At 47.1% G+C, this 24,303-nt stretch overlaps 3 protein-coding genes across 9 annotated transcripts in view; all 3 read left to right on the forward strand.

Annotated features, from left to right (window-relative positions):
• The window catches only part of LOC119876631 (leucine-rich repeat-containing protein 37A-like), a 42,834-nt gene extending 39,782 nt beyond the window's left edge, over window positions 1-3,052 (forward strand). For 5 of the 7 annotated variants that reach the window (XM_038547022.1, XM_038547024.1, XM_038547023.1 and 2 more), the window contains 4 exons: window positions 987-1,036; window positions 2,504-2,558; window positions 2,640-2,779; window positions 2,882-3,052. In XM_038547022.1, the coding sequence (XP_038402950.1) occupies window positions 987-1,036; window positions 2,504-2,558; window positions 2,640-2,779; window positions 2,882-2,990 (354 nt within the window). In that variant the 3' untranslated portion in view covers window positions 2,991-3,052. Of the gene's footprint in view, window positions 1-986; window positions 1,037-2,503; window positions 2,559-2,639; window positions 2,780-2,881 lie in introns of those variants that run through there. The other 2 variants (XM_038547028.1, XM_038547029.1) reach the window with 1 other exon arrangement.
• Window positions 3,053-12,708: 9,656 nt separating this feature from the next.
• ARHGAP27 (Rho GTPase activating protein 27) overlaps window positions 12,709-24,303 on the forward strand; it is an 80,454-nt gene continuing 68,859 nt past the window's right edge. The window contains 3 exon segments of the mRNA XM_038547031.1: window positions 12,709-13,918; window positions 16,614-16,756; window positions 20,051-20,134. Of these exon segments, the coding sequence (XP_038402959.1) occupies window positions 16,706-16,756; window positions 20,051-20,134 (135 nt within the window). The 5' untranslated portion in view covers window positions 12,709-13,918; window positions 16,614-16,705.
• The window catches only part of PLEKHM1 (pleckstrin homology and RUN domain containing M1), a 41,179-nt gene continuing 36,967 nt past the window's right edge, over window positions 20,092-24,303 (forward strand). Inside the window, 3 exon segments of the mRNA XM_038547030.1 lie at window positions 20,092-20,111; window positions 20,113-20,134; window positions 22,743-22,990. Of these exon segments, the coding sequence (XP_038402958.1) occupies window positions 20,092-20,111; window positions 20,113-20,134; window positions 22,743-22,990 (290 nt within the window).

The raw sequence follows: 24,303 nt of genomic DNA on the forward strand, positions 1-24,303 counted from the left end.
ATATTATAAATGGAACCATTCTTCCATTTGTTAATTAGTTATTTGTGGAACGTAAAAAAGCTATTGCATTTTGCATGTTGAGCTCTTGATTTTGTATTTAGCCATCTTACTGAATTCTCAGAGCACTTCCAGTAAAATTTATTTTTCTATTTTTTTAAAGATTTTATTTATTCATGAGAGACACAGAGAGAGAAGCAGAGACACAGGCAGAGGGAGAAGCAGGGTCCATTCAGGGACCCTGATGTGGGACTTGATCCCAGGACCCTGGGATCATGCACTTAGCCAGAGGCAGGCGCTCAACTGCTGAGATACCCAGGCATCCCACTACAGCAAAATTTAAGTTGACTCTCTTGGGCCTTTTAGGGAGAAGCAGGGTCCATTCAGGGACCCTGATGTGGGACTTGATCCCAGGACCCTGGGATCATGCACTTAGCCAGAGGCAGGCGCTCAACTGCTGAGATACCCAGGCATCCCACTACAGTAAAATTTAAGTTGACTCTCTTGGGCCTTTTAGGTTGTCCATAATTTCATATGCCAATATGTTTTGTTTCTTACTTTCCAATACTTAATTTTTCCTATTGCATTGAGATGCCTGGAATCTTTAAAAGAAGTGTTTTCCTATTGCATTGATTAGGACCTCTTCAACGTGATGAATAGTAACAGGAATAATAGGCATTGAACTCTTGTCCTTGACTTTAAAACAATGTTGCTATTTAGGTTTCTGGTAGATACTTTTCTTTTCTTACTTCTAAGAATTTTTATTAGGAATTACCTGTTGGATGTCATCTAAAACAGTCAATAAAATGTATTGCCAGCTGCACACAAGTTCCCAAGTTGGGACTATGGAAGAGTCAAAGGACTACTAAAAAATAGAATTCCTGCTCTCCAAAAAGGCTGAATAAGACTTAAAATACAAAGGAATGAATACAGATTTGGAGGCATGGTTATTGAGATGGGTACCTGTGATATGTTTTCTTCCAAAACAGATTTATTCTCATAGAGCAGCACCAGTGGAAGATGAAGAAGGAGGCTCAAGGTAAATTGGCAATTATTAAAGCAGAATTTCAGAACTAGATTTTAGAACTCCTATTTCACTCCCCTTGTTTTACACCCAGGAAACTACCAAAGGCAGAAAGAATATTGATTTGGTCTAATGCTTTGCCTGGATCCAGCAAAATTAGCTTCCCAGACAAATCTGAGTTAGAATGGAACTGACACAGAGCATCTACTGTCACTACTCCTTTAAAGAAAAAGGGTGGAGAGGGGTTGGGTGCACCTGTTCCTGCTGGTAGTGACCATCAGGCCTGGCTACAGAGTCTTGGGCTAAGAGGCCTAGTCTTCAAGGCTGATGGAAGGCAGAAAAATAGGACTCCTTCCTGTAAAGTGGCAGGAAAACTTCCCTCCTCCTCCTAGTTTTTGATCCACCACTCTCCATTCCCTTTGTCCAGACTCCATAGACTGTTAACTGGGAGAGGCCTTAGGTAATAGTTTGTCTCTTCCTTTTATAATAAGGAAATGGAGAAGAAAGGGAAGGTAAATTGCCCCATGGGCATACTGCTACTGAGTGTCAGAAGATGGTTCCTTTCCAGAGGGGCACTTCTCCTCTGATTATACTGTTCTTGGGCTGCGAGCTACATTTTATGTCACAACTCCGTACATACATACTGTCAAGACATAAGCAGGTTTTTAAAAATATTTTTTAATTTATTCATGAGAGACGCAGAGAGAGAAGCAGAGAGATAGAGGGATAAGCAGGCTCCTCTCATGGAGCCTAATGTGGAGTCCATCCCCAGACCAGGACCACACACGCCCTGAGCCAAAGGCATTACTAAACTGCTGAGCCACCTGGGCGAGCCAACATAAGCAGTTTCTAAGACAAACTTACTATACATTCTGATTCTTTCTATATTGTTTATATTCAAAAATAATATTTTGTGTTTTAGTGCTGGCTGTGACCTTCCTCACTCACTCATTAGCCACTGCCTGCAATGAGAAAGTCAGTGAGTTAGGTAACTTTGTTGGTTGGACTCGTGCATTTATTTGGTGTGAATCAACTTGTAGGATACAGCAGCTAGGAAAATAGAAACACCTCTCTCTCCTCCTCCCCAGCAAATGATGCCTATGAGACAAAGTCCAAAGGGGACCAAAGTAAACTGCTTCTGGAGAGAGTAAGGTGCTTCTGTGTTATAGTTGCACAGTCTGTTCACTGCACGAGGGCACTTGGCCATAGGCCCAGGTGAGCAGGATGAAAATCTTGCTTATACTCAATGCCAAGCCACATACAAAGGCCTCCCCAGAGAAATTGTGGGGCCATTATGGACAGACATGGGAAAATTCTGGAAGTGTAGCATGCGTGGGATTATTTTCAGGATCCGAGGTCTGTAGTGATTTTGCTTCCTGTGATTATGGACTGAGATGTCCTAATAGGACCAGAGATACACATTGTGAGAGGCATGGGAAATGGCGTGAATCACTAATTGTCTGCATATGTGTTTCCTCCAAGGCTCTTCTTTAATTCTCTGCTGCATAAGAGATGTTCAATCCAACGGGAGAATCAGGTAAATCTGAGGAAGATAAAGTCCCATGGCTGGAGAGAGCAGGGGAAATGCAGAATTAACAATGGCCTTTCTGTTTTCTAGGGCTTTTTCTGGAGAAGGCGGCCACTGTGGCTTCGGGACATGTACAGACCTCTCAATGCCACACGGAAGAAAAACATGGCACAGAAGCTACACGACAGGGATTCTTCTGATGAGGATGAGATTTTCAACAAGGAACCAGGGTACCTGATTGGGGACAATTTATACTTCTTTTCTAAAATGAGTTAATTATGAAAAGTTTAATTGTTCCTTTACAGAGTTAAAGGCATTCTTCTTTTTTGCAGAGAGAAAGGTGGTGCCCCAGTAGAGAAGCCTCGGGCTGCAGATTCAGCTGCTGAAGACCTGGGTGAGGAGAGCGACAGTGAACTCCGCACCGTCATCGTCCTCAAGTGACTTTGTCCTGCCTCAGGCTGTCTATAAAGTTTATTTTTATTTTTATTAAAAAATTTTTTATTGGTCTTCAATTTGCCAACATATAGAATAACACCCAGTGCTCATCCCATAAAGTGCCCCCGTCAGTGCCTGTGACCCAGTCACCCCTACACCCCGCCCAGCTCCCCTTCTACCACCCCTAGTTCGTTTCCTAGAGTTAGGAGTCTTTTATGTTCTGTCTCCCTTTCTGATATTTCCTACTCATTTTTTTCTCCTTTCCCGTTTATTCCCTTTCATTATTTTTTGTATTCCCCAAATGAATGAGACCATATAATGTTTGTCCTTCTCCGATTGACTTATTTCACTCAGCATAATACCCTCCAGTTCCATCCACGTCGAAGCAAATGGTGGGTATTTGTCGTTTCTAATGGCTGAGTAATATTCCATTGTATACATAGACCACATCTTCTTTATCCATTCATCTTTCGATGGACACCAAGGCTCCTTCCACACTTTGGCTATTGTGGACATTGCTGCTAGAAACATCGGGGTGCAGGTGTCTTGGCGTTTCATTGCATCTGTATCTTTGGGGTAAATCCCCAGCAGTGCAATTGCTGGGTCGTAGGGCAGATCTATTTTTAACTCTTTGAGGATCCTCCACACAGTTTTCCAGAGTGGCTGCACTAGTTCACATTCCCACCATAAAGTTTATTTTCTGATAATGGCTTCTCAGCATTGCTTGTAAAATACTTATTTTTCTCATATTAAAAATGTATAAATTAATAACCAATTCTAGCCATGTGGTAAGGAATTAAAATGGAAATAAACATGTATATACAGGTAACAGGGGACATTGGTGAGAGGAACAGACCTGAATCTAGAATCCCTCGTGGGAGACTGTACTTCCACAAGAGGCAGTGCCCGCAAGGAAGGATGAATAGGAGTATCTTCCCCTCGTTTCCCCAATAAAACCAGTGTCTGAAAACTGGAAAACATATCTATTAAATCAATTGGCAGTTTATTCTGGTGCTCTCCCCCCTGGTTCACCAAATACAAGTTATTCACAACATGCTTGACCTGCCCATAGAAGATCATCTGTTTCTGGCCCCTCTTGTAAGATTTTTAGCATTACCAGAATATTTGGATCACTGAGCCTAGCTCCACAGTAGGGCTAAGGCCTCTTTTTCTTCCCAAGCACTCAAACTCATACACAAAATATATGCCCTGTCTTGGCATAGGGGGTTCTTCATTGTTACAAGCTATAGATAATTCACATTGGGGTATTTTGTTCCTTTTCTTTAAAAAAAAAATAATAATCCCAACCCTTGGATAGCTAGCAGGGAGGGGCTGGAGGGCTAGGGTAAAGAAAAATGTGTGAGGGTGGTAATTACCCAAGACTGCCCTCCTCACTCCTTTATTTCAGAAAATATATTGGTGGTGCCACTTACCCATTCTCATGGACCACCCTACTAGCCTCTCCTGACTCCATTGAGGGTCAGATGTGTGCTACCATGCTCTCTCCCAATGCCGCCCACCACCAAACCTACTACTGCCTTCCTCAACCAACACAGATAATGAAGCACAGGGATAATGAAGCACAATCTGTGGAAGAAGCACAACTCCCTCCACTTCTGGGATGCCAGGGTGGCTCAGATGGTTAAGCATCCATCCCTTGGTATCAGCTCCAGTCATAATGTCTTACAAGGAATGGATGCTCACCACTGTGGGGCTAGCAGTGGTGAATGTCAGGTTACTTTATTTTTTATTTATTTTTATTTTTTTTTTCAGGTTACTTTACCACAGCTGCTTTCCATACATTCAAAGCTGCTGCTGCCACTCAAAAGTCAGTACATTTTGGGAACCCACTGCTGAAGTCACTGCAGCACTCCATGGTCCCAAGCCTGTGACTGGCAACATGGAGTCCCAACATGTAGCCTGCGCATCTGCTACTGCAGAGGAGGAAAGAATGGTTTCCACCTCCTTTTCACCCCCTAGATTTTATGGCAGAACTCTGCTGTCAAGGGAATCTGTGAAATGTGGTTTGTGGGCTTCTAGCACCTGCAAAGAAAGGGATAGAAGTGGGTAGCTAGAGCCAACCAATACTATCTAACAAATGGGTGGGTGTTAAAGTCTTTCTAAAAGGAAGGTGTTGTCTACATGGAGTAGTAACATGGTGGAGAGCTAGCTAAGTCAGAAACACAAAAGGTGTCATTTTAGCTGGGCAGCAGGTTAAGGTACCAGATATTGGATACCAATCACATGCAGTCATCCCCAGAGGTGACTGGAGAAGCACTTGGAGTTGATTCTTAGTTTGGCCTCCAGAATGTTCTCACTGGAATGAAAGCTGGATGGACTAATGGCAGTGAGGTATCTGAGAAAACATAGCCCCCATTCAAAAGGGCTGCCAGAGGAAACGGTGTCCATAGGGAAATAGAGTTTCTAAAAATGTGGCTTTGTGGGGATCCCTGGGTGGCTCAGTGGTTGAGCGCCTGCCTTCGGCCCAGGGCGTGATCCTGGAGTCCTGGGATCGAGTCCCACATCGGGCTTCCTGCATGAAGCCTGCTTCTCCCTCTGCCTGTGCTCTGCCTCTCTCTCTCTCTCACACATGAATAAATAAATAAAATCTTTTTTAAAAAAAATATGGCCTTTGGACCTCTAAACTCAAACATCCTTGGGATGCTTATTTAAAAGACTGATCTTCGGATCCCTGGGTGGTGCAGCGGTTTAGCGCCTGACTTTGGCCCAGGGCGCGATCCTGGAGACCTGGGATAGAATCCCACGTCGGGCTCCCGGTGCATGGAGCCTGCTTCTCCCTCTGCCTGTGTCTCTGCCTCTCTCTCTCTCTGTGTGTGTATGACTATCATAAATAAATAAAAATTAAAAAAAAATAATAAAAGGCTGATCCTGAAAAATAAGCAAATTAATTTTAAAAGCTGATCCTGAACATCTCCCCTGTCAAAAACAAACCAAACCAGGCATACTTAAAGTGGTCCAGACAGATTTCCAAAGTAATAGAATATTGCAGTGGCACAGGGAAAAGAGTTCATCATGAACAGAACTCAACTGGGATAAGTACAGAGGTGACTGAGTATTGCACAGGGAGATTGAGGGACTAGGGAAGGGAATGAGTAGGGGCTCCATAGTCAGAAGCCAAAGATTACAAAAGGCAGGAAGGGGGTTAGCCCATATGAAACCATCTGGATTTGCTAACTGGCACTTACCAAAGCTAGACTCCTACTCTCTCACAGAAACTGGGAAACAGGGGCCTTATCTTCAGGTGGTGGCTGGAATAAGCAACAAATTCTTTAGACAGCCTTGAGTTTCACGGGCAGGCACTTTAAGGGAGACTGGGGTCTTACTAGGGCAGTGGTCATGAGCTGCTGAAAACTACGTTAGTGTTTGTTCAAGTCTTCACAAGCCAAATAAGGTTGAATCAAGAAGAGGGCTCAGAGGAGCCTGGCTAGAGTTTAGAGAAAGAATCTGTTACCATTCAGATGCCCACCCCTCCTGAGCTGATCTCCAAAACAGAGGGACCATTCTAACAAGACTGTTTATGCTCACCAAACTACTGGCGTAGTTAGTGCAAAGAGAACCAGGAGGTGGAGCAGAGGTTCCCTGGCTTCTTCAGGACCAGAGGTCAGCAGGGATTTGAGGGTGTGAGAGGCGGGCAAGACAGACTGAAGATGACCAAAAGGCACGACTGAGATTCTCACCCTTGGCGTCTCAAAGAGTCACACTGGCTGGTTGCTGCCACTATGGAAATCAGGGCCTCTCAGTCCTGGGAAGCGCCAGGCATGACCAGCTCTGGCCCCTGAGGTCCTAGTCAGGGTGAGATGTTGTTGAGACCTGGGCGACAGTGGTGGGGCACCCCCTGGGGGTGTGGGAGGAGGCACACCCATTCAAGAAGAGGAAAGGTCCTGAGGTCTGAAGCAGAAGCAGGAATGGTGCTTCAAGGTGAGCCTTAATGTGTTCCAGTGTAGCACTGGAGAGGGGTCTGGCGCCACACTGTGGAGTGTTTCAGCTTACAGGGCCAAGGGAAATGAAGACTTCAACCGGTGAACAATACAAAGGCTTCATGTAGAGAGGGCTACACCCTACAATGGTGGAGCAGTAAAATAGGAGGAGCCTGGCTCCCTGACACATGAACCACCAAACTAGCCCTGGATTACAGTACTTAACCAGATCATTATATGAGAGATCAGTAAGCTTCTTTTTTATTTAACCCACTGCTGTGTTGGGTCTCTACTACAGTGGCTGAACCTATAGCCTAATAAAGGTTAACCAATAACGTTATAACCAATAACGTGTATTGGTTATCTTTCGCCACAACAATGCTAACTAATAAACCATCCCCAAACTCAGTGAACTGGAATACCGGTTCTCACAGGATGGCTGGTCCAGCTGTACTTGAATGCTCTGCTGGCTGGGTCAGCACTGCTTCTCCTGTGCTAGTCTGCAGATCAGCAGGGCTAGCTAGCTCTTTTCCACCTGGGTGGGCTCTGGGGCCCAGGCTGAAGAGGCAGCGGCAACCCGAGGGAAGCATATGAGGCCAACCAGAAACTTCATTGGGCCTCTCCAAGCCTAGACACAGAACTGTCATACTTTCATTTCTGCCTAGTCCATGGGTCCAAGTAAGTCACATGGCCAATCCCCGAGCCAGGGGACAGGAAAGTACACTCTGCCCACAGAGAGACACAGCAAGAGTGTGGGTGCAGGGAGGGCCAATAATCCTGTCTACTCAGGATGTGACTGAGTCCTGGTTTAGAGACTACACACCAAGGCCCTGCTCTTCTAGGTGTCCCTGTAAATGCAACAGAGTGAAAGATAGCACCCATCAATGTGAAGGCCCCACCGCAGTTATCTGTTAGGTCAGGAACCCTGACGAGGCAAGAATCCCATCTTCCTCTCCCCAATGCCTAGTAGCGGACCCTGCCCACGTGATGCCTCAGGGATCTTACTGGATGAATTTTAGACCATTTCTTCATTCTCCACATATGATTTCCTTATGAAATACAGACTGACCTCCTAAAGGTCAACACATAGTACTATGAGTTTGCCCCATAGCCTGCATAGGGACTGTGCCATTAGGAGCAGGAATTTGTACCTAGATCCTGTCTACACCAAAAACTGTATCCACTGCCTCCTACAGGGACCTCCAGAAGTAAGGGCTTCTACAAGTTAAACATCAAAACAGGGTAGTGAGGGGAGCCTGGGTGGCTCAGTTGGTTGAGCGATCTTACCTTAGGTCATGATCTCAGGGCCTGGGATCAGCCTGTGTGGAGCTCTGCACTGAGTGGGGAGTTTCCTTGAGGATTTTCTCTGTCCCTCTACCCCTCCCCTGACATTCTCTCTCAAAATACATAAATAAATAAATGAATGAATGGATCTTAAACAACAGGGTAGTGAAATTTCTTTCTCTATAGGTCTTTTGAAACTGGAAAGATTCTGATTGCCTGAAATATCTTCAGAGGGAGGCTGTCAAAAGGCACGACTCTAGTGGGGGATCTGCGTGGACTTGGGACAATTTGAAGAACAGTGAAATTGACCATCAGAGCTCCCATGGCTCCACAAGGTCCCTGGCCCCCTCATCATCTGTTTTGCTAGATCTCAGGGCAAAAGCAGACCTGGCCCAAGATGCTCTACCTTAATGCTGCCTTTCCCTGCAGACTTCTCACTGCAAAGGAGAACCACTTGAAGAGAGCCAGGATAAATCCTAAAGAATGCCACCATCACCACTGAATTCCAGACATGGGCATGTGGGTGGAAAATATATTTTAGGGCAGTGACTCATGGTAAGTTGCTTCCTCCAGTCCCTAAATGGTACTATTCAATGTCAAGCTACCTCAGGCTCTGGCTGATAAAAGCAGAGGGAGAGGGAACCTAGTGTCGTGAGCTGTGCTGGTCAGGATACATATACATATACATATACATATACACATACACATACATATACATATACATATACACATATACATACGTAAATATATACATACATATACGTTTTGTATAACTTACCCAAATTTATGAAGACCATATGTATCAGTCACTGCTCTGTACGCTCCAAGTGAAAGAAATCCAACTAAAATATGTTTGAACCAAAAATGTCATACAGTGAATTAGCTTATATAACCAGGAAGCCTAAGTACTTAAAGCTGCGGGCATCTAGGGTTCAAACAAGTCATCTTCTCCCCATCTATCCCTCAACTGTGCTTTCCTTTGGCTTCAGGCTCTGAAGGACGCAGACTCCAAGACTGCAAACATGGTCATTCATCATTCTAACTCTACACCAAAGTAGAGAAAGCCCATCCTCAAAAGTCATCTTTTTGGGTTGCTTGGAGCTGTATCTTGGAGGCGAACAATAGTTACATAATCACAATTCTGTAAACACTATCAATTATCAGGAAAGAGTGGCATAACTAAACCCCAAGAACGGACAGGGGTGTTAAAGAACTAACTCCTTGCCTGTGATAATAGGAAGTCCACAGACAGTGTCTAAAATGGATAAATCCAAAGCTAGAATTACCAAGATAGGTGGGGAGATAAGCACCAGAAGATTCAGCTAGAAGTAAGCATGCCCAGAGAGCTGGCTCAGGAGGGAAGGTGGGGATGGTCAAGGGGAAGAAACTGCTGTGGGTCATTATGTTTCCTCACCATTTGATGTCATACTATTTGAACTGTAAACTATATATAATAATAATAACTATTGGGGAATTTTAAAAATTCATTATTTTTGTCCAGCTTTATTGAGGTATAATTGACAAATTAATAATTAAAAAGAGAGCCAGGATAAATCCTAAAGAATGCCACCATCACCACTGAATTCCAGACATGGGCATGTGGGTGGAAAATATATTTTAGGGCAGTGAAGATGACTAGCTATAGGGCACCTAATTCTAATTGCCATATTTTAAAAGAGTGGGAAGAACCAACTTCCTACAACAGAATCCAGGGGGAACATTAGCTATTCCACTTTTGAGAGAAATGGTTGCATTAGTCCTTGTTTGATGACTTTAGTCAGCTGCCAAGTAAGGATATATCTGGGGTTCAAATAAGAAAGGCTCTCAAAAAATGGAAGAAAAAAAAAAAAGCTCCCACTCCAGTGTTCAGAAAGCAGTTAAAAACAGATCTGACTGGATTGGGAAGGTGAGAATTAGCCCAAACTATAATAATAATATAGCTAGTCTTTCTTTTTTTATTTAAGATTTTATTCATCCAGGACTGCCCAGTTGGCTCAGCGATTTAGCGCCGCCTTCAGCCCAGGGCGTGATCCTGGAGTCCCGGGATCGAGTCCCAAATCAGGCTCCCTGCATGGAGACTGCTTCTCCCTCTACCTGTGTCTCTCTGCATCTGTGTGTGTGTGTGTGTGTGTGTGTCTCATGAACAAACAAAATCATTAAAAAAAAATATTTATCCATTTGAGAGAGCAAGTGAGGGCACGAGCGAGGGTGGGGGCACAGGGGAGGGGCAACAGACTCCCCACTCAGTAGGGAGCCTGTTGTGGGCTGGACCCCAGAACCCTGGGATCATGACATGAGCCCAAGGCAGAGGCTTAACCAACTGAGCCACCCAGGTGCCCTATAGCTAGTCATCTTCAAGTGCTTCCAGCAGGCCAGAAACTCTCCTAAGGATATTATCTTAATCCTCAGGTCAACTGATATTTTCCCCAATTTACAGATGAGGAACTGAGGCTCAGATAGTTTTGGGAACTTACCTGAAGTCACACCCTCTGGCCCCTCTGCCTGAGGCTAGGAGGCCATAGTGTGTTGTGCCTTTACTTCTGTTTTCTAATTGCCAATCTTCAGTGCTATATCTCAAGGGGCCTGTGAAAACCATAGCTTCACATTGCTTGGTTGTCCTGAACGCCCACACTAGTGTAGGGAAGGTCCTGTAAACAGTATGGGGTAGAGCTGGTGTTCAAACCTAAGCATTACCGCCTACCAAGCCCACTTGCTCTGCCACTGAACTATGCTAACTCTCTAATTAGAATTAGAGTTGGGTGAGAGTCCTCCCTCTACCATTTATTTATTAGTTCTGAGGCCCTGGGACCCCAAGTTACTTAGCCTCTCTCTGAAGCCTGTTTTCTTATCTGTGCTATTGAAGATAACAATGGCAACCTACCTTCCCAGTGGTTGACAAGGACCAATCACAATTCCTATCTAGCAAACAATAGAAGCTTCTCTTTTGCCCAAATGTTAATAATCCCTTACCCCTCAGCTCCTAAAATAAGACAAAGGTTCTTATATTTTCTTATGCTTTGGATCCGCTGGTGCTGAGGGCAGAGGACAGCAGAGGTGGTTAGGCCTAAATTCTTGGACCCCATCCCAGAGTGACTCTCCAGGGAAGGGATGGGGTTCAGGAATCTACACCTTGGACCTGTCTGCAGGGAATTCAGATACCTGCAGTTCTCCTACCTGGCTTTTTAAATAAGTCTGTGGAGTTCTTGAAATCTAAGCTGACAGACCAGTGGCCTGTGAGCTGAGTTTGCTAGTGTTTGAGCCCTTCCTGCACAGGCCTCCAGCTGTGTCTGCATCCTTCCTTTCCCCCCTCATCCAATCTGTCTTTATCTCCCCTCCCATCCTAGCCCCATCCCCTTACTCTGTTCTTAAGTCCAACTTCCTCTCCACTCTTGGGGACCTCCCCTGAGCTCAGCCTGCACTCCTACCCACCAGCCACTTCTCTGCCAGTCTCTTCACCTGCAATGCCCCTTCCTCTATCCACCTGCAAGACTCAGATAAAAGCTGCCTCTTCCAGGATAACCTTCAAGCTCTCTTCTCTTTGCATGTGACTTTATTACTGTTCAAATGATATAGCAGTGTGAATTTTTTTTTTCTGGCTGGAAACTACCTCGTGGACTCATGGCCCATGAATGGTAAAAATGTGCACCAGAGCAAGATGAAGAGAGGAAGACAAGCAGTGGGGCTGAGAGGCCGGAGAAGTAAGAGAAGACCAAGAGACAAGGGCTGGGCTCCTGAAAAACCAGACAAAAGATTACTATGTGGGGTTCCCACAGCTTTTGCAGACAGTGGCTGTGCAAAAATTCATTGGAAGAACTGAGGAATAGTGCTCACTTCGGCAGCACACATACTAAAACTGGAAGAACTGAGGAATATTGCTTGCTTGCTCCATTTGGGGGAGGGCATGCTTGAGTCAAGACACTGATGGTATTGAATGTGCTAATTATTACCAGAAACACTATCCTTTTGCCTAGGAAATGGGATTTCCCTAGTAAATCCCTTACTTTCCACCTTGTTCAACACCCAGAAAATACTTTGCCTCTATCTCTTTATTTCTAACTTCCTCCTCAACTATTTTTTTAAATATTTTATTTATTCATGAGAGACACGGGCAGAGGGAGAAACAAGCTCCATGCAGGGAGCCTGATGGGGACTCATTCACGGGTCTCCAGGATCTGGCCCTGGGCTGAAGGTGGCGCTAAACCGCTGAGCCAACCGGGCTACCCACACGTCAACTATTTTTTTATTTTATTTTATTTTTTTTTTAATTTTTTTATTGGAGTTCAATTTGCCAACATACAGAATAACACCCAGTGCTCCTCCCATCAAGTGCCCCCCTCAGTGCCCGTCACCCAGTCACCCCCACCCCCCGCCCACCTCCCTTTCCTTCTCTGATTGACTTACTTCACTCAGCATAATATCCTCCAGTTCCATCCACGTCGAAGCAAATGGTGGGTATTTGTCGTTTCTAATGGCTGAGGAATATTCCGTTGTATACATGAACCACCTCTTCTTTATCCATTCATCTTCCGATGGACACCGAGGCTCCCCGTCCTCAACTATTACCCATACTGAATGCACTCAGCCTCATCTAGTCTGAAACCGAGAAGTGGTTCTCACTCCCGGAGAGATTATTACCAGAGAAGCAGCCCCCACACACTCAGGTGCCACGTCTCCACCAGCCATTTTTTTTTATAAACGGCAACGGGCACTGAACCCGAACCTTCCCAGAAACGGTCACAGAACCCCTGGCCCAGGTCAGTGGAGCTTGCTTCCAAGAGCTGCCCTGTTCCCAGGCCAGCCCTATAAATACTCCCAAAGTCCCCCTGGACATGCAGTTAGTAGTACCTCTGCCTCTGGGCACTGTCCCCACACTCAGGCCCTACGCTCCCCGCTGGACCAAAGCCTGCAGGTGAGAAGTGACCAAAGCAGACATCCCCCCTCTCACACACTTTGGACCTTTTGTTCTGAGTCCACCTGCAAAAGAAATGTCAACTCTACCGAGGAAAGCAGACACACAAGGACCTGGCTAGATGAGAAGAACCAGATCCTCCAGGTTTGTGCCTCAGGGGCTGATGGGCAGGTACCTGAGAAAGTCCCGAGGAGGAGGGAGCGGTGAGCTGAAGACGCCCTGTTGGTACAAGATAGGGTCAAAACACGTATACTTTTTTCCCTCAGAGCCCCCGGGCTGCAAGCACCACCAGCGCCCATGCCCTCAGGGAGGCAAAAATAGCGTAGACGTCACTGGTCTGATTTTACCAGTGGGAACCTACCCCTCAGGAGGCCAACGTTACACGCATGGCGCTGCGGCCAGGCGAGATCACGGACCCAGAAGCCGGGATCTAGTCTGACGCAGACACTGCTAGAGGCGGGCCTTGGGCCAAGCTCCTCTTAGGTCGGTGACCTCGCTTAGTGGCCTCACCTCTGCAGGCGGATCTCCCTCTCCCCTTAGTGGAGTCCAAGCCTCCCAGACCGCTCACCCGCTGGCCCTTGGGGAACTCGGCTTCGGGAACGTTGGCCCCGCCCCGCGGCTCCTCCCGCCCCGCCATTGGCTCCGCGGGCCGGGGGCGGGGCCGAGCGCCCAACCGCCGGGTTGGCGTCAGGCGCCTCGAGCGCAGTTTCCGGGCGTCGGTGGCGGAGAGGCCGGAGCGTCGGGTCGGAGGCTGAGAGGCTGCAGCGGCCAGGAGCGACCCCGCCCCCTCCCCGCTCGCTCTGGTGAGTCCGGGGTCAGGGGGAGGAGGGGGGAGGGGGGCGGGGTCGAGATGCGAACGGGCGGCGGGCGCGTTCCGTGGTCCCGACCCCTGGTCGCCTTTGCGCTGTCCTGCTTCAGAACCCTTTGCCTTCCCCGTTGTAAGCCCGCGCCCTACCCCCTCGGAGCCGAGCCTTCAGCCCGCACAGCCCCTGCTGACCGCCCCCTCCATCTTCTCCCGACGGGGACCCGAGCCCAGCACGTACCCCCACCCCCTCGCCCCTGGCGTCGCGTAAATGCAGCCACACTCTTGACCCCCTGGGAGTCCAGTTCCCAGCCCGAGCGCAGACACATCCCTCCTCCGCCCTCTGAGGCATCACATCCTCACCCCTCAACCCCTGTGGCAATCCCGGTGCTCCACGCCAACCTCCCCTGAGCCCCACCGCTATGGCTTTCCCCTTTTCTGACCCAGCTTTCTTATCCCAGTCCCGGAAGGTCTGCTCAGCCCTAACACCCACCTCCACCCACCCTTATTCAATGCCTGCCATCCAAGCGGATGCCCTGTTGAGCTCACCCCCTTCTTGATAGCTCTGATCTCTGCCCTATCCCAAGTCTTCGATGCATCTTCTTGTCCACACCGACTCAAGCCCTCACTTCCCAGCCCACCACATGCTTTCTTTCCACCTGCAGCCATCCTGAGAACACTTCATCTTTGCTAAACTGCCCCCGACTCTTGCCGCCCCAGTTCCTACCACCCCAACCCAATCTTCTTAAAATGAGGCCTCCATGCCCCCATCTCTTCCTCTCAGCTCTGTGCCCATTCTTCCCTTAATGCGGTCCCCATCTGATCTGAAAACTTAGTGCAGTCTCTTGCCAGCCCCACCTGCTGCCCCCCCAACAGCCAATCCAGGTGCTTTTTCAGAGCCGGGTAGTTACTGAGTAGCTCCATTGGTACAGGGCCTCAGATGGTAAGTAAGTGTGGAGGAGTAGAGATCTATGTCCCGTGGTTCAAGAGGTTTTCCTGAATGTCTGCTCTCCTGCACCTGTCCTCAAGGATTGTGTTTCTAGCATTCATATTATGTTACTTGTGTTGGCTGCTGCAATGGTACCTTATCATCCAAATACCTGGAAGGTGAGGGATGGCTACTCATTCAGCCTGGGACACTGGAAGCTTATCACTGCCTTTTGGACTGTAATCTGTAGAAACCCAGGGGGTTGCACTATGTGGGGTTGGCTGTGGTCACAGACCCATGCCCATGAAGGTTTTCCTGGCATTTAGAGACGACCCTCACCGGGGCTCCTCCCAGCCAGAGCTGATTGCAAGTTAGTCCCAGTACTGAACACAGGGAACACAGTACTAGACGTGATGTTACATGTTGTGAAGAGTGTAGGTGAGTGGATCCTGGGGAAGCTGATGGCTAGGTGGGTTTGGAGGCTTTTGAGTTGCTTCCTCTTTTTGTAGGTGCTGGATCGTTAAGTTTTGACCATTTTGATTGCCCTTGAACTGAGAGAGCCAAGTTCCCCCAGAGTAGCTAGACATTCTTGAGGCACCCAGGCCCATTTGTTAACATTTATAATTTCCTGGGCTTTTTGGATTCACATCCCCTCTAAGTTCTGGTGACCAGGCCCCAAGAGATTGGCTGTTTGACAGTAATTGTAAAGGGCCCCAAAGAGGACCCATTGTCTTTGCTTGCCATTTATAGTCTCACTTCTTTGAAAATTGAATGCCTGTCTACCTTCGGTATCCCTTCGTGGAGGCATGATATATCTGAAAGGGTCTTCAGCCAGTTGGCAGGTTGGTGTAATGGCAGGGGTTCCACAGTGACCCTACCATTGAAAAGTTGTATACCTCCACTTCTTAGTGTCTGAAATGGAGATACCCTGCCCTGAGCCTTTTTATTTTATTCATCTGTTCATTCATCAAGTATATTTTGAGCACCACTGTGTGCCATGCACTCTTCTAGGCACTAGAAATGCAATGCTGAATGAGTCAGGCAAAGTTTCTGCTTTCATTCATTCAGAGTTTAGTCCTTACTAGAATCCTAAGGGATGTGGAACAAGAATATGGGGGAGATGTGGGGAACCTGGGTGGCTCAGTCAGTTGAGTGTTTGACTCTTGGTTTTGGCTCAGATCTTGATATCATGGGTCATGAGATTGAGCTCTGCATTGGGCTCTATGCTGGCCATGGACCCTGCTTAAGATTCTCTCTCTGCCTCTCCCTCTGCCTCTCCTCCCGTTCATGTGAGTGTGCTCGCTCTTGCTCTCTCTCAAATAAAGAGATATTGAAGAAGAAGGAGAAGGAGAAGAAGAATATGGGAGATGTCGGTGTTGTTGAATAGGAGGAGGGAAGGAGGAAAGAAAGATACCCAGTGTTCATAGACTTCACATTTCTGGCCTCACCCACTAGCCTTTAGACTGGGAATCATGAGCTACAAGTTTCTTGCCCTCCAGCTGATATTCAGTTGCCTCAAAGGCCTAGTTGCCTTTGGCCCCATACACACACACACCCATCCCACCCCTCACAGGACTCCTGTCCAGAACCCCAGCTCTCTTCAGGTAGAAGGAGGTACTGTTTACTCACTCAGCACTCACACGTCTAAGGATCAGCTGCCTTTCTGAATCAGATGATAACTTTGTCATTCATTTCCAACTGAAAACCCTGACTCATCACCTGGTAAAGCAGCTGGAGGGCTTAAACACCAGCCTGTTGTTCTGCACAGCCAGGTGCAGGATCAGATTCAGGCCTTAGAGACGAGGCTGTCACGGATGGCGGGGAAGTCTCCGAGAAGAGGAGGTTGCTGTTTACTGATGAATGGAGTGTTTCAAAAGCGGTGAAGCCAGGTCATCCCTTTCTTCTTTTAAAGTAAGTCTCATCTGAGCCCTTCTCCTCTTTTCATTCTTCCTTAGTCTCTGGAGGAAGTGAAATTGGATGTTTATATAAGTTATGTAACAAAATCATGCAGAATACTTCCTTCCTAACTTCATGTTGGAACATTTAAGAAAGGACAGCTCTTAAACCTAGCCACCACGGAAAGGACCTGTGCTCCAGGGGGACTTTGGGAGTGTCCACAGGGCTGGCCTGGGAACAGGGCAGTTCTTGGAAGCAAGCTCCACTAATCTAGAAGCAAGTTCCGTGGTCCTTTCTGGGAAAGTTGGGGTCCCAGTGCCAGTTTCCATTTATAAAACCTCCTGTTAGAGATGTGGCACCTGAGTGTGTTGGGACTGCCCCTTTGGTACGCTACAGATCTGATGGGCAAGATTATTTCTTGTTGGTTTTAGGCTTTCTTTGATAAAATGGAGCTTCTGAGTGCCTCTAAAGGGTCTATGAGTAATAAATTTGCCTGCAACTCTTTGAACCAAGGACCTGAGACAGTTTGATCTGGTAAAAGGCACAGGACCTGGAATGAGGAAATCAGAGAATTCTGTCCCTTACCTGAGGCCTGTTTGTACTGAGCCTCAGTTCTCTCCTCTGTGAAATGTGGGATAATCATCCTCCTCTCACAGGATTGTTTTAAGAATTAAAAAATATCAGAGAATGAGATCCCATGCCACGGCAAATCCGTACTGAGGGGCAGAGGTAGACTTAGGGTGGCACCAGGTATGTTTGAAGCTCTGGTCTCCTGAAGAGACACCCCCTCTTTGGTTTGGTTCTTGGTGTTAGTGAAGATTATTCTGAGGATAGGAAGTGGTGCTAGTCTCATAGGATGGTAGATTGGGGGTCTAGGCCACCCAAGAGCCTGCTGGAATGCTGATCTAGCAGTCAGGAGACCCAAAGCCCAGAGATCTCACGTCATAGATTGTCACGTTCCTGCCTCTGAGCCAGTTTCCTGCCTCCCTGAGGCATTGTGGGACAGGTCTAGGTAGGGTGCTTTGGCTACCTGCAAAGAAAGGTACACCCTTAACTTTTGCCTGACCCCAAAGTCTCAGTCCTATTTTGTGAATTGTCAAGTGGCTGGCCTCCTGGATTTCTCTGTGCTGTTGTCATTTTGTGACTTTTCTGACACTTTGTTTTAGGCTGCAGTTGTCTCCTATCCAGTCCTGCTCTGACCTCTCATCATCAATTGACTCTGTTTGTTTAGCAGACCCTGTCTTGGCCAGAGCATGCACTCACTAATAAGCCTCCATCCCTCCAATGAATACTCTATTATTTTTGGTTAATTAATTAATGAGCCCTTAATGGACCTACTATTCAGTATGTTGAGGTCCAAGTCATAAGGCTGGCTGAGGGAATGGCATCTTTGGAACTTGAGTCTCTGTCTAGAAGGACAGGCCTGAAGGGAGGCCCTAGCCTTCTGAAATTGCTGAAAGGGATTGGATGCCAGGGTCTTGGAGCCCGAGAACCTGATTTGATGCGGGGCTGCACGGGGTAGCATTGAAGGAACCCTGCCTCTAGGATCAGACACAGTTTCAGGAGGGACTCAGACTGCAGCCCATCCTCTTTTCCCATCGCCGTGGTGCCCAGAGCATGGAGCTGGTCTGCAGAGGAGGATAGGACTCCAGGTGAATAGGAGCCAGGAATATGGTGAAGGGAGAGGCAGTCAGACAGGGGATGTGGCTGGGGAGGAGGGTAGGTTGCTGGTGGTCTGTCATGTGCTGGCCAGAGCTAATTCTGTGGGGGCCATCCTTCACACACACCTCCTCCGTCTGTGTGTCCTTCCTTAGGAAGTTTGGCTCTGGGTCCTTGGCCAGCTCCAAAGGCCAGGGCTTGAGTCAGAGCATCTAACATCATTTAGGGCCACTCTGCTGTTCTATCTGCTCCACTGTTCTGTAAATCTTTGCCACCAAACTGACCTTGGTATTCCCTTGCACCCCTTCACCTGGGCCCCCAACTGAAAAGCCCTCCTTCCAGACCCCTCTGCTTCATCCCACCCACCCCTTACCCCGGCTCACACTCATCTCTTCCAGAAGGATTGATGTTGCCCTGGTGGGAGGTGCTGGAACCTGCTACTTATCAGCCCTGGCACCTTGGGAAGTTCCTTGACCTGAGTCTGCTTCTATTTCTTATCTGCTAGATCAAGATAATAAAACAGCTCTCCTAGGGTGATTAGGAGGAATGCAAGAAGCAATATACGTAAAGAGTACAAAATCCATTAACCATGCCTTGGTTTTATTAACTTATTTGGGCCATGAGTTTTTGAGATAGCGATGACTTATCTTTCTGTGCCCCCTCATGCTCAGCTGTGGGGTCATTAATGATCTATGTAGAAGGGAAGGTGCCTGCCCCATCCTGGTCAATCCAAGTGGCTGGGGAGGAGCCAGGCCAGCCAGCAGCCTCCTCAGGCTCAGGTTAAAGTCTCCCCCACCTCAAAGACCCCCACCCCCACCCCAGGAAGCTGGAGCCCTGAGGAATTTACCCTGAGGGATCTACTTCCAATTATTTGCACCTACTCTTTCAGGCACTGGCATTCTTTTGCCTGCAGGTTGGGATGGCCACGTACACTAGGGTTGTAGATGGCATTTCTCCTTGGTATCCTCAGGCCCTGTGCTAGGCATCTTCCGCATTTATATCTGCATTTGAGAGGTCTGATGTTATCGGTGGCCCAGCATGCCTAGTGCTGGTCACTGGCAAATTGAGAGTCAGACCCATATTTTTCCCTTTAGACATGTCGCTGTGCTGCTCAAGCCTAGACCCTTGTGCCTAAAGGAGAGGCAGATGTGTAGCAAGAGAGCCCCCCCCTCCCCGCCCACCTTCAGAAGCTGTTTCAGTTGTCCCTGTCGCTGTCTGAGCTGGCAGACACTAGACTGGGACAGGAGTCAGAGGGGGCAGTTGCAGGGCCCAGGCCCCGAGTATAAATTGTGAGCCCCTGCTTCCTGGTCCTTGTGGGCTCTCAGCACCTTCTGCTGCAGTATCCCCCTTGCATCCTTAGCTCTGTGTCTGAATCAGCCTTTCATGCCTACCTTTGGTGCAGCCATTTGGTGTGGAGTCCACAGCCCTTTCCGTGATTGCTTGGAGTGTACCAAGTCCTCAGATTTGTTTTCCTTCCTCATTTCCTTCCTTCAAATCCACTCTTAGATTTTACTTTTGTATTCAAAGGCCCTTGCACTGCAGTTTGAGGAAGATGGGCTGACCTGCTGCTACCTGCTCCGGGTAGAGGGAAGAATTGGCTCGGGGTGGTGAGCTGGAACTTGCTCATCTGGCCACCATCTGTCTCTGCAGGTGTCATGTGATTCTCCGAGGGAGCTGCTGTGTGAGTGGAAATGCTCTCAGTGCTGGAGAATGGACCCCCGGGCTGCCATCCCGGTAGGCAGCGAGGGAGGCTCAACGGTGGGGAAGAATGCCCAGGACAGCCATTTCATTGATTTTTCTCACTTTGAAATGAATGAGTATTGTCCAGAAAGTGAGGCCTTAGGCTGAGAAAGCTATAGCAGGAGCAGGCTCTGAGGATATCCTGCCCTTTCTAGAACATCTTTTTGGTGATAAAATGGGAATTTACAAAAAAAATGGTGGTGATTCAACATAGGCTACCTAAAGAACCTAAAGAGCAAAGATTTCTCCAAAGCAGAGTTAGGTATGACCCATAAGTACATGAAAAGATGCCTGACATCACTAGACATTAGACAAATGCATTCAAAATCACAAGAGACATCTCCACACTCTCTGGGATGCCTCAAATCAAAATGACATAATAGTAAGTGGTGATGTTGTAGAAAAAATTAGAACCCTGGCACACTGCTGGCAGGAATGTCAAATGGTACAGCCATTATGGGAAGGTTTAGCAGTTGCTCAAAAAGTTAAACCTGGAGTCAACATACAACCCAGCAGTTCCACCCCTAGGTATGTACCCAGGAGAACTGAAAACTTCTGTCCACACAAAAACTTTTGTTTGAATGTTCATAGCAGCATTATAGCCAAAAAGTGGAAACAACCCAAATGTCTATTAATCAATGAATGGGTAAATAAAATGTGGGGTGTCCACACAATGGAATATTATTTGGCAGTAAAGAAGAATGAAGTCCTATTATGTGCCACAGCATAGACAGGCCTTGGAAACATGCCAAGTGAAAGAAGCCAGATCCAGGAGGCTACACCCAGTATGACTTCACTTAGGGAAACTGTCCAGAATTGGTAAATCCACAAAGATAGAAAGTAAATGAGTGGTTGCTTGTGATGGGGGGAGAGAGGTACAGGGAGTGACTGCTGATGGGCACAGTGTTTCTTTCTGAGGCAATGAAAATGTTCTAAAACTAGGTAGTGGCTATAGTTTCACAGTTCTGTGAATATAGCAAAACCATTGAACTGTGTACTCTAAATGAGTGAATTTTATGCTATGTAAATTATGCCTCATTCAAGCTGTTGTAAAAAAAGAACATTGGACTTTTCAGAAAACATGAACTGTTTGGGCTAAAATAAAAACAAAACAGTAAAATATCCATAACTCTATCAGTTAATAATTCCAACCAGTTTTTCTGCATTCCCTTCTAGTCCTTTTCAAAACACTCGGGACATTTTGACATGCTCAGATTATGACTGAACTGCCTTTAAATTTCCAAAGGATTTTATGTATATGTATTTTAAAATTTACTTACTCAACAAATATTCACTGAGTACTTATATATGTGCCAGGAACTGTGCCAAGTGTCGAGAACACAAAGATGATTAAAAGCCAAGTCCTGCCCTCAGGGTAATCCCCTGCAGTGCTGAAGTTCAGGAGGTATTTTTTCCATTTAACAGATGAGGACATTAAGCTCAGCGAGGTTAAGTGAAATGTCTGAGGTGACCCAGCTGGTGACAGACAAAGCTGACACTAACCTGGGCCTATGCCAGGTGTTGGATCTTTCTCAGTGTAGACCATGCTCTTCTTTTCTTTTCTTTTCTTTTCTTTTCTTTTCTTTTCTTTTCTTTTCTTTTCTTTTCTTTCTTTTCTTTTCTTTTCTTTCTTTTCTTTTCTTTTTTCTTTTTTTTTCTTTCTTTCTTTCTTTCTTTCTTTCTTTCTTTTTTAAAAGTTTCTTTTTTTTTTTTTTTAATTTTTATTTATTTATGATAGTCACACAGAGAGAGAGAGAGGGGCAGAGACATAGGCAGAAGGAGAAGCAGGCTCCATGCACCGGGAGCCCGATGTGGGATTCGATCCCGGGTCTCCAGGATCGCGCCCTGGGCCAAAGGCAGGCGCCAAACCGCTGCGCCACCCAGGGATCCCGTCTTTCTTTCTTTCTTTCTTTCTTTCTTTCTTTCTTTCTTTCTTTCTTTCTTTCTTTCTTTCTTTCTTTCTTTCTTTTCTTGATTTTATTTATTTATTCATGCGAGAGAGAGAGAGAGAGAGAGAGAGAGCGCCAGAGACATAGGCAGAAAGAGAAGCAGGCTCCATGCAGGGAGCCCAATGTGGGACTCAATCGCAGGACTCCAGGATCATGCCCTGGGCTGAAGACAGGTGCTCAACCACTGAGCCACCCAGGTGTCGTCCCTATGCTCTTATTTTCATGTTTGAAAACAGCACTTGGTGCCTCTTGATGGAGTCAGTCATAAAAAGCCTCACCACTGCCGTAGGTGGATTGCCTGAGCTCCAATAGCTGTAAAGGTGATGGAACCAGTACTTAAACACAGGATGTATGGCTATCAATTCACTCAAGTTCAGTTCCTTTTTTTGTTGTTGTTTTTGTTTGAAGTTCAGTTTAATAATATAAAATATAAAATATTTTTGCAAAAAAAAAACTATCTCTGGATGATATAAGTATGTGATTTTTCCTTTTTTTCTCCATGCCTTGTCTTTGTTTTCTATAATTAGCCATGCAAGTTTTGCTCCATGTCTATGTACTGCATAGATGCATACACATTTGTGGGTGTGTATTTGGCAATAAGCAGTTACATGGCAGGATCTTCTAAAGCCTGTGTTATGTCTGACACTGATTAGGTCATCAAGAAGAAGCTAGTGGGATCCGTGAAGGCATTGCAGAAGCAGTACGTGTCCTCGGACACAGTGGTCACTAGCGAGGATGGAGATGCCAACACCATGTGCAGTGCCCTGGAGGCCGTATTTATCCACGGCCTGCTCGCCAAGCACATCCGAGCTGAGACTGGAGGGAAAAGGAAGAAAAGCGCCCACCAGAAGCCTCTTCCTCAGCCTGTCTTCTGGCCCCTCCTGAAAGCTGTCACCCACAAGTGAGATCAGCTGGGGACCTGTGGGTGGGGGAGGAACTTCAGAGTGTGGGACTTGGGGCTTCCTTTGTCCAGCTGCATGAGAAAGCAACAGAGACACTCTGTGTTCTAGAACGGAGATGGGCGAGGTAGGGGTTTTGTTAGACTAAGCCTCAGAAGCCCCTTAGCCCTCAGCAACGGCTCGGGGTGCTTCAAGCCCATGGCTGGTCACCTTTAGCAAGAGCCACCTCTATACCACACTGTAGCAAACTTCAGTCGTTGCAACAGAGAATGTGTGGTCCACTAAGCCTAGAACCTTTACCATGTGGCCCTTTTACAAAAGAAGTTTGCTGACCCTGCCTTAGAATGTTTCAACAGCTATATTATACTCAGGACAAGGTATGGCATTTTTTATAAAAAGTGGAATCCAGAGTATCTGAATATTGACCCTAGGACACTTGCCTCTGTGGCCCTGCTGCTAAGTGCCTGGGCTGTGGAGCAAGTAGCTGGCACTGTTCCTCCCCGGGCTACTTAATGCTACCTTCTGCCTGAAGGTGCCTTGTCAGTCTTATCTCTCTTTTCCTGCTGACTGCCACTCCCCACTCTCAGGCTCTTACCCCACTCCTGGGTAACAGTGGCTTCCTAATTGTCCTCTTTATCTCATTCTGTCTTTCCTTAGCTCAGTCAGTGGGGCAGCATTGACTGAGCTTCAGCTAACCCAAGCTCATTCACTGAGCACTGTGGAACCTGGTCTGCACTCTCACGGGCAAGACATGCGCAGGACGCTGAGGGGCGTTTACGTCAGACCGAGGATTCAGGAACTCAGTTTGGTACTTGTAGGATCTGATCTGATCCAGAGTGGCGCACCACTGTGGTTGAATCACTTTCCTGTACAGAAACTCTCAGGCTCTCAAATGCTAGCCTGGAGTCTGATTGGTTAGGTTGGGGGCCACAGAATCTGTATCCTGACCAAGTTTCCAGGTGATTCTGATGCACAGCCGGGCATGGGGACCACTGCCTCCGCTTTGCCCCACCAGTTGGGTACTCAAGACCCTGCGTTACCTGATTTTGCAACCCAACCACCCTTCCTACCTCCCCATGTTGTAATCGGAGTGCTCGCCGCTCCTGTTACAGAGCTGTCACTCCCCTGCCCTTGGTACCTTTTTCCTGTCAGTCCTTTGGGCCTAGAAGGTTACACTGCCATTTTCACCTCACGAAATCCCCTTGGCCAGCTCAGATCCTACCTTTTCTATGGCCTTTCTCTTACCAAGACCTGGAAATAATTGCTGGCTCCCACCCCAGCCCTCCTGACAACATGGTTCACCTCAGTGTGCCCG

The sequence above is a fragment of the Canis lupus genome, chromosome 9, assembly GCF_011100685.1.
Source record: "Canis lupus familiaris isolate Mischka breed German Shepherd chromosome 9, alternate assembly UU_Cfam_GSD_1.0, whole genome shotgun sequence".
NCBI lineage: Eukaryota > Metazoa > Chordata > Mammalia > Carnivora > Canidae > Canis > Canis lupus.